General features: G+C 47.4%; 1 protein-coding gene across 2 annotated transcripts; it reads right to left on the bottom strand.

The window, feature by feature from the left end:
• Positions 1 to 962: 962 nt before the first annotated feature.
• On the bottom strand, positions 963 to 7,420 carry Tchh (trichohyalin). Of its 2 annotated transcripts, XM_085835695.1 has the most exons (4): positions 7,283 to 7,420; positions 5,793 to 6,346; positions 5,589 to 5,726; positions 963 to 5,528 (listed from the first exon to the last, which is right to left on the bottom strand). In XM_085835695.1, exons 1-4 carry the CDS (start codon positions 7,418 to 7,420, stop codon positions 1,916 to 1,918), a joined length of 4,443 nt encoding a protein of 1,480 aa, XP_085691821.1. In that variant the 3' UTR covers positions 963 to 1,915. The 2 variants fall into 2 exon arrangements, with proteins under 2 accessions (XP_085691821.1, XP_085691820.1); XM_085835694.1 differs by having other exon boundaries at positions 963 to 6,346.
• Between the last annotated feature and the right edge of the window lie 2,387 nt (positions 7,421 to 9,807).

The following is a 9,807-nucleotide window of genomic DNA, read 5'->3' on the forward strand; positions in this document are numbered from 1 at the left end:
TAAAAACAAAACACTTAGAAAGAGAGTCTCTGTGGTACTGGAAATAATATAAGGGTCTCCTTAACCTCATCCAACACCCATTGAAAACTTTTGGCCCCTGTCTTAGTCAGTGTTTCTATTCCTGCACAAACAACATCTATTCCTTCACCAAGGAGCAGTTGGGGAGGAAAGGGTTTATTCAGCTTACACTTTCATACTGCTGTTCATCACCAAGGGATGTCAGGACTGGAACTCAAGCAGGTCAGAAAGCAGGAGCTGATGCAGAGGCCATGGAGGGATGTTCTTTACTGGCTTGCTTCCCCTGGCTTGCTCAGCCTGCTCTCTTATAGAACCCAAGACTACCAGCCCAGGGATGGTCCCACCCACAAGGGGCCCCTTCCCTGTTGATCACTAATTGAGAAAATGCCTTACAGCTGGATCCTGTGGAGGCATTTCCCCAACTGAAGCTCCTTTCTCTGTGATAACTCCAGCCTGTGTCAAGTTGACACAAAACTAGCCCCCAAATAAGATAGATGTTTACAGGGTCTTGAGAAAGTTCCCTCTAAAGCAATATATACAAAAGTAGTAATATTCTCAAACTCAACAAAACTTGGGGAAATGGAATAGCAGTTTTAATTTAAATTATTTGAGCAAATTGCTTTTGCTTTATGAAATTTTAAGTGGTGCTAAGTATAGAAATATAATGCCAAATTCTAATTTGCTGTCCAAGTCTTACTCTTAAATAATATAGGAGTCACCTTATTTGGGAAAATTTTGTAGAAAAAAAAATCAAAGTTTCTTTCTCCCTTTCTTATTTGGACATAGCTAATAGTAAAACTACCATAAGATATTGGGGATATATGAATTTCCAGACTATATATGAGTTATGATAGGCACATAATTAAAACAGACAAGAAAAATATTTGCCAAACATTTATTGATTTTTAACAGTCCAATTATTTGAACAAGAATGTCTTCCAGGTAGTATAAAGCCTCAAAGTGCTATGAGCATCTAAGTATAATAAAGAGACCTCTAGAAATTTGTCCTCTGTTCATACATCTCCCTTTTTCCCTCTGCCATCACTCTGTGAACTCTTACTGGACCCAAACAAGACAAATGTTTACAGAATCTTGAGTAGGTTCCCTGTAAACCAAAATGTACAAAAGTAGAAAAATTCTCACTCAACAAGACTTGGGGAAATGGAACAGAGTGCTACAATTACAGTTTTAAATTTGAGTTGTTTGAGGACCACCTTGCTTTCACTTCATGAGATTTTGGATGGTGCAAAATATAAAAATATAATGCCAAATTATAATTTTCTGTCAAGCATTTCTCTTAAGTTTTGTTCAGTTATGAACTGATTTCATATGTTATTTTCTGCATAAATCCTCCTCCTCCTACATTATCTGAGGGATGTAAGTTTCAACCTGCTGATAGAATCTGTCACAATTTTGCAACAAAACCTAAGAAAACCATTTGGAGATAAAGACAAAATTTAGGCCAAAGAAAATGTCAACTTGAACTCATAAAATGAAAGCTCTAGATAAAATGATCCACCACTAAAAGTAGTGATTCAATTATTTTGAATATCAGATTGCTTACATTATTCTTGTTATTTAAGAAGGCAATAAACCAATGTGCTCCTCAAAGAAAATTCCTTCAAAAAATTAAATGGCTTATTTTTTAAAGTGCACATCATATCTGCACTAAAGAACAAAGACATCTTGCAAAAAAGAACTACCTGAGGAAGAATGAAAGACAGGAATTAAAGGAAATGAAATTGGTATAGTTTAAGATTCTGTAAGAAAAGACACATTCTAAGATCAGAGAGTTTTCCCACAACCAGAAACACGTGAGTTATCGCTGGATACCCTAGTGTTTCTCATTTTCTTTTGCTTTAAGCTTTGGCTGGTGCCAGGATGTTTGCAGCATCTTTTAAGGGCGGTATTGAGACCTCTGCTCCTGGATGTACTCATAGAGAGGGCTGGAACGCACTGGGACATTGGCAAACTGGCGCGTACCAGGCTCCAGGATTTGGCGGCGCCTCTGCTCCTCTTGCCTACGACGGATCTGCTCTTCTTGGAATTTTCTCTCCCGCTCTTGGCGTCGTCTTTGTTCCTCATCTTGACGTAGTTCTTGTTCCTGGCGACGAATCGTATCCCTGGCAAACTGCTCCTCAGCCAGGTATTGACCATCTCGCTTCTCCCTGCGCAACTGCTGTTCCTCGCGTAGGTGTTTCTCTTCCCGGAATTTCCTGTCACGCTCCTGGCGGCGGCGCTGTTCTTCTTCCAGGCGAAGCTCTTCTACCTCACGGAATTTTCTGTCACGCTCTTGGCGAAGCTGCTGCCCTTCCCTTTCTTGCCTGAGCTCTACTTCCTCGCGGAATCTTCTGTTGTCTCGCTCCTGGAGACGACGCTGCTGTTCCTCTCTTTCCAGGCGGAGTCGCTCCTCTTCCCGGAATTTCCTGCCACCCACCTGGCGGTGCAGCAGCTCCTCCCTTTCCTGACGAAGCTCTTCTTCCTCAAGGACTCTTCTGTCGCGCTCCTGTCTCAACTGTTGCTCGCGTTCCTGACGGCGGCGCTGCTGCTCCTCAAAGCGAAATTGTTCCTCCTCACGCTCCAGGCACCGCTGCTGCTCTTGCTCGCGCTCCTGGCGGCGCCGCTGCTCTTCCTCACGCTCCTGGAGACGCTGCTGCTCTTCCTCACGCTCCAGGCGGCGCCGCTGCTCTTGCTCGCGTTCCCGGCGGAGCTCTTGCTCCCGGCGGATCTTTCTGTCCCGCAGCCGCTCTTCCTCCAGTTCTTGGCCGAGCTCTTGTTCCTCACGGAATTTTCTGTCACGTTCCTGGCGCCTCAGCTGCTCTTCCTCCAGTCCCTGGCGGAGTTCTTGGTCCCGGCGGATCTTTCTGTCCCTCAGCCGCTCTTCCTCGCGCTCCCGGCGGAGCTCTTGCTCCCGGCGGATCTTACTGTCCCGCAGCCGCTCTTCTTCCAGTTCTTGGCCGAGCTCTTGTTCCTCACGGAATTTTCTGTCACGTTCATGGCGCCTCAGCTGCTCTTCCTCCAGTCCCTGGCGGAGTTCTTGGTCGCGGCGGATCTTTCTGTCCCTCAGCCGCTCTTCCTCGCGCTCCCGGCGGAGCTCTTGCTCCCGGCGGAGCTCTTGCTCCCGGCGGATCTTACTGTCCCGCAGCCGCTCTTCTTCCAGTTCTTGGCCGAGCTCTTGTTCCTCACGGAATTTTCTGTCACGTTCCTGGCGCCTCAGCTGCTCTTCCTCCAGTCCCTGGCGGAGTTCTTGGTCCCGGAGGATCTTTCTGTCCCTCAGCCGCTCTTCTTCGCGCTCCCGGCGGAGCTCTTGCTCCCGGCGGATCTTTCTGTCCCGCAGCCGCTCTTCCTCCAGTTCTTGGCGGAGCTCTTGTTCCTCACGGAATTTTCTGTCACGTTCCTGGCGCCTCAGCTGCTCTTCCTCCAGTCCCTGGCGGAGTTCTTGGTCCCGGCGGAGCTCTTGCTCCCGGCGGATCTTACTGTCCCGCAGCCGCTCTTCCTCGCGCTCCCGGCGGAGCTCTTGGTCCCGGCGGAGCTCTTGCTCCCGGCGGATCTTACTGTCCCGCAGCCGCTCTTCCTCCAGTTCCTGGCGGACCTCTTGTTCCCGGTGTAATTTTCTGTCACATTCCTGACGGCGGCGCTGCTCTTCCTCTCGCTGTCCGCGAAGCTGCTCCTCCACCCTCAAAGGGTCTCGCTCTTGCCCACGCTGCTCTTCCTCCAGTTCCTCGCGGCGCTCTTCTTCCTCACGGAATTTTCTGTCCCGTCTGAGCTCTTGCTCCCGGCGGGATGGTCTGTCCCGCAGCTGCTCTTCCTCACGCTCCAGGCGGCGTTCTTGCTCCCGGCGAGATGGTCTGTCCCGCAGCTGCTCTTCCTCACGCTCCAGGCGGCGTTCTTGCTCCCGGCGGAATGGTCTGTCCCGCAGCTGCTCTTCCTCACGCTCCAGGCGGCGTTCTTGTTCCCGGCGGGATGGTCTGTCCCGCAGCTGCTCTTCCTCACGCTCCAGGCGGCGCTCTTGCTCCCGGCGGGATGGTCTGTCCCGCAGCTGCTCTTCTTCTCGCTCCAGGCGGCGTTCTTGTTCCCGACGGAATCTCTGGTCCCGCTCCTGACGCCTCAGCTGCTCTTCCTCACGCTGCTGGCGGAGCTCTTGTTCTTCACGGGATTTTCTGTCGCATTCCTGCCGAAGTTCTTTCTCAAGTTCTTGGAGGCGCTCCTCCTCCTCTTGGAATTCTCTCTCTTGTTCTTGACGCCGCCTCTGCTCTTCCCGTTCTGTCCGCAGCTGCCTTTCCTCCTCAAGGAACTTGCCCTCTCTCTCCTGTTGCCGTCTTCTCGATTCTCCCTGGAGCTGTTCTTCCTCCTGGAACGTCTCATCTTGTCTTCTGGCTTCCCGTTGGTGCTCTCGCTGAAACTGCTCTTCCTCTAGGATCTGACGGTCGCGCTGCTGTCGACGCCTCCTCTCCTGCTCCAGCTCTTTCTTCTCTTCCTCTTCAGCTTGCAGAGGCCGCCGATCCTGACGTCTCACTCGCTCCCGAGAATCTTCCAGCTGCTGGATCGTTTCCTCATCCCCTCTGCGTTTGGTGAAGAGCCTGTTACTACGAACTTCACTTTCTTTCCTTGGTTGCCACTGCCATTTCAGATCCCTGCGCTGATCTTCATCCCGCAGCCGCTGCAGGTCCTCCTCCTGATACTGCCTCTCCTGCTGCAGGCGCCTTCTTTCTCTCTGCAGCCGCTCTTCCTCCTGCTGCAGCCGCTCTTCCTCCTGTTGCAGGTCCTCCTCCTGATACTGCCTCTCCCGCTGCAGGCGCCTCCTTTCTCGCTGCAGTTGCTCTTCGTCTTGCTGCAGCCGCTCTTCCTCCTGCTGCAGATCCTCCTCCCTGTGGGATTTCCTCTCCCGCTGCAGGCGCTGCTCTTCTTGCAACAGCCGTTCCTCGCGTAGCTCCTCCTCCCTACGCTGCCTCTGGCTGGGTTTGGCGTACAGTGTGCGGCGCCTCTGGCTTGCCTCTCGGCGTTCCTCCTGGAGCCGCCTCTGTTCTTCCTCTAGGAGGCTGTCCTGGAGCTCTGCTCGTTGCAGCTTCTCCTCCCGGAAGCGTTGCTCCTCCCTGTCGCGGAACCGCTGCTCCTGCTCCAGGCGCTCCTCCGCCCGCTGTGACCTCTCCCACTGGTTGCGCTGGCGCGCCTCCTCAGCGGGACGCTGCTGTTGGAGGTCGCGGCGCTGGAGCTGACGCTCCTCCAGCTCCTGGCGAAGCCTCTGCTCCTGCCTGCTAGGCCTAGAGTAGACCTTGTTCTGACGGGCTTCTGCCTCGTCTTCGAGCTGCCACTGCCACCTCTGGGTAATGCTCTGGTCGGGTTCCCGGATCCGCGTCTGCTCCTCCTCCTCAGCCAGCTCCTGCCTCAGCTCTTGCTCGCGCCTCAGTTCCTGCCTCAACTCCTGCTCGCGCCTTAGCTCTTGCTCGCGCCTCAGTTCCTGCCTCAACTCCTGCTCGCGCCTTAGCTCTTGCTCGCGCCTCAGTTCCTGCCTCAACTCCTGCTCGCGCCTTAGCTCCTGCTCGCGCCTCAGTTCCTGCCTCAGCTCCTGCTCGCGCCTCAGTTCCTGCCTCAGCTCCTGCTCGCGCCTTAGCTCTTGTTCGCGCCTCAGCTCCTGCCTTCGATTCAGCTCCTGCTCGCGCCTCAGCTCCTGCCTCAGCTCCTGCTCGCGCCTTAGTTCTTGCTCGCGCCTCAGTTCCTGCCTCAACTCCTGCTCGCGCCTTAGCTCTTGTTCGCGCCTCAACTCCAGATCGCGCCTTAGCAGGGGTTCGCGTAGCTCTTCTTGCCTGCGCTTCTGCAGCCTTCTCTCTTCTGTTTGACCCTTGCCCTTGAGTTCCTGTCTCTCTTGACTTTGCTGTTCCTCTACCTCAGAAAACTCCTCCGCGTCACGACCCTTACTCCAGCTAAGCGGCTCTTTCTCTGCAAGGCGTTCCTCCAGTTCTTGCAGTTCTCGCCTTTGCAGTCTCTGCTCTTCGCGGTGCTGCCTGTGGCGCTGCTCCAGCCGCTGCTCCTCTGCGCGCTCCTGCTCACGTCTCTTCTGCCAGCTTCGGCTCCCAGGTTCTTCGTCCAGTTGTCTGCCCCGGGGCTCGAATCTCCTTTGGTCTTCTTTCCTGCGATCTTGTGACAGATTCCTCTTTTCACTGGGCAAGGCTCTCTTCTCGCCTAGCTCTGCGGCCTGATCGAGAGCATAATAGCAAGCTTGAGCAATCTTGAAAAGGAACAGGAGGAATTCGTTGAAATCAACACGCCCGTTGCAGTCGCGATCCAGAAGTTCTAGGGTCAGGTCTACAGTCTCAGGGTCATGTGGACTCTGAAAAGATTAAAACAAACAAAAAAAGTTTTATAATTAATTATTTACAAGTAGTAAACTTTGCACTCACGTTTGTTTTGGGGAGGGGGCTATTTGGAGCGATTAGAAAATGCACAGAGGGGCTGGAGAGATGGTTTAGCCGCTAAGAGCACTTGACTGCTCTTCCAAAGGTCCTGAGTTCAATTCCCAGCAACCACATGGTGGCTCACAACCATCTGTAATGGGATCTGATGCCCTCTTCTGATGTGTCTAAAGGGATTGACAGTGTACTCACATATAAAATAAATAAATAAATAAATAAATAAATCTTTTAAAAAAGCAAAGCAAAGAAAATATGTTGTCCTGTTTTCCCAGCTATGGAAACAACTCATTTCAAAACATACTATTGTTGGAAAATTTTGTTAATTGTGTGCTGATCAAAACAACAAATTCTTTCTAGATGAATTAATAAGAATGGTTTCATCGTTGTGATCAATAAAATGAAATTTTATGAAGATTTTCAACAGACATTTCTGCTTGAAATAGCCAGTGCTCCTGATTTAATTTTTATTCCATGTTTGAAGAAGAACTGAGATATTTACAGCAATGCCATTTTAATTGAGAAACAGGCAAATTTCTATTGCTGAAAGTTGGGAGATGGGGTGGGGAGTCTTTTTCAGGTCCAACTAACTTGATCAGGCATTATTAGTGGTAATGCCCTATTAACTTATACTTCATTCCTACTAACAATGCCATCAAGACTATTAAATATATGCTATTAACTTCTTTAATACTCATATTACAATACAGATTTAAATAACTCGGGCTCAAAAATGAATGTAGCCCTGTCATGTTTTAAAACAATATTGATCAATATTCATTGCTCTGGTCTTTCTTGGGAGAAAAATTGATAGCCCCCACACCTATAGATTTCTTTTTGAGTGTGTGAGGTCTTACCTGAAGGACATCTCCAAGTTCTCTCTCAAGGAGGTTTTTCAGGTCTTTCTTGCTAAGTGATGCTCCATCACAACTTTGTGATGCATATTGATTGAAAACTTCAGTGATATCAACAATGCTTCTTATAAGTGGAGACATTTTTTCTTAAAATTCAAGTAAACCTGAACAATAAAATAGGATTCAAAATCAAATCTCTGCTTCTGACTTTGGCAAAACTTCATTCACACTGATTTAAACAGATCTTTGGATCTATCATAGTTATTTTAACTTGCATTTTCAGAGCATTTTATCTTTGAATACTGTATTCAGGAAGAGGAAGAGAAATATTGAAAAATTCAAAGCCAAGAAATCACCTTCACACTATATTACAGTCAACTTTTCATTGTCCATCAGTGTAGACTATCCATAACCTCCCTCCCCCTGTTTTCGTTTCAGCATATTTCAGAGCAGAGAATGGAGTGATGAGGGAAAGACTTTAAATTCTACATATTGCTATTCATAGCAACACTTAAAGTTGAGCACAAAGGATAGGTAAAAGCAAAGATGTGAAGAGAGACTTGAGCATCTTCAGAAATAAATATGTAACCATGTATGCTAATTGTGTTTTCAAAAACATTGCAACAAACAGTGGAAAGAAAATGTGAATTATTTCTTAAATGTATAGCCTATAAGACACTAATTCATGTCATCCAAGTGAAACATTGTAACATCTAGATAGAACAAGGCAGAAAAACAATGCATGCTATCTATCTTAACTCAGACATAGTATGGCTATCTAATCTTCTATTGATGAAAATTATTTGAGAGATCCTTTCTGTTTGGTTAAGCAGAGTCAGTGGGCCAAACAAACCTGAAGAACTTTGGATGATATTATTCTTAGGGCTGGCTTTGTTAAACTCAGGTAAATAGTTTGAATGTTGGATTATAAAAATAGGAGGGACTCTGGGAATGTAGTTCAGTGGTAGAATGACTGCTATTATGTTCAAAATAGTATGTTGAACTCCCATAATGCCAGAACAAAGCAAAATGCACAGCAAGGACAACAACAATAGGCTCGTGTTAAAAGAATATTTGGATGGCTTTGCTGGCTGCCTGCATAGTACCGCATTTAGGTGAGTACTTTATATCATTTCAACTTCAATACCTCTTTTGCCAATTCAGATGTGAACTGTGTAAGTATGCATAAAAAGAGATCAAAAGAGTTTGCACACCTTTGAGATCATAGTTTTTCAGAAAAATGAGCCTCATAAGAGGCACACATGACATTTCTTGATGCATATAAGTATTGAGTTCAGAGCCTTGGAAGAATTGCTGCTCTTGGTTCAACTAATGGCTCTGACCATGAGGAGATGGAGTAAGCTAAGCATGCTGGTTCATTCCTTTAATCCTAGCTTCCCAGAAGCAGAGGCAGGTGGATTCCTGTGAGTTTGAGAACAGCTGGGTCTACACAGTAAGGTCTAGGCCAGATAGGGCTAAACAAGACCTTTCCAAAAAAGAAGAAAACCACGAGACAGATGAAGTGAGATTTAGCCGATACTGGAAGGTGGAAGTCCCTTCTGGAAGGTAGGACTCACCTCTATTCTCCCAACATGTACCATGGCTAGACAATGAATTATCATAGAATATCATCCCATAGAATGGAACTTACCCACTTCACCAGAAGAAGAAGTCAAGTGCTCGCTGACACTGCTGGCAAGTGTGCTAGGTAACTGGGAGCCTGGCCTTTTATAGGGGTTTAAATTGTGCCCCGGGGAGCAACTTAGGAAGGAGACACCCACTCTGTGGGATGACCTGATTCATTGAAATCCCAGCTCCACCTCTGTCTCCAGGAATGGCTTGTTTATCTCACTATTTGCTCACGTAGCTATTTGGCACAGGGTTCACAGGACTTGTCTCCTGACTGGGTACTGGCCCCACCTAATACGTAAAGGAGAATATTCTTCAGATTTTCTAATTTTCTTTCATTGTTAAAATAAAAACATAAAAACAAAGGTGATAAGTGTTCTAAAACTTGATTTATTATGGCTTCAAAAAAAAACAACTTCTAGTCATTTTTTAAAGATTTATTTTTAAGTGTGTGTGTGTATGCATGTGCACATATGAGTATAGATGCCTATGGATGCCAGAGATGTCAGATTCCCCTGGGACTGGCCACCCAACAAGGATACTAGAAACCAAATTCAGGTCCTTTACAAGAGCAGTAAGTGCCCTTGACTCCTCAGCCATATTTCTCACTCCTTAAACCATTCGTTTTTATGGAAGATACAAATTCTAGGTTGACAGCAAACAGGATTCTTTTTTTTTTCTTTCTTTCTTTTCTTTCTTTTTTTTTTTTAAACATAAACCAATGAGAACCAACTAACTTCTCTATAGTATGGTATGTAGCACACCATGAAGAGGTGACCATAAGCTCTGCCTGGTAGACCGTGAAGATAAAGAGGGTGAGCAAATATCTTTTTTTTTTTTTAAATTCAGATGGAAATTTATTTTACATTATATTCCTCTGATTTTCCCTACAGGTTAGG

Source organism: Mus caroli, unplaced genomic scaffold (assembly GCF_978045245.1).
Source record: "Mus caroli unplaced genomic scaffold, Mus_caroli_1 scaffold_3, whole genome shotgun sequence".
Classification (NCBI taxonomy): domain Eukaryota; kingdom Metazoa; phylum Chordata; class Mammalia; order Rodentia; family Muridae; genus Mus; species Mus caroli.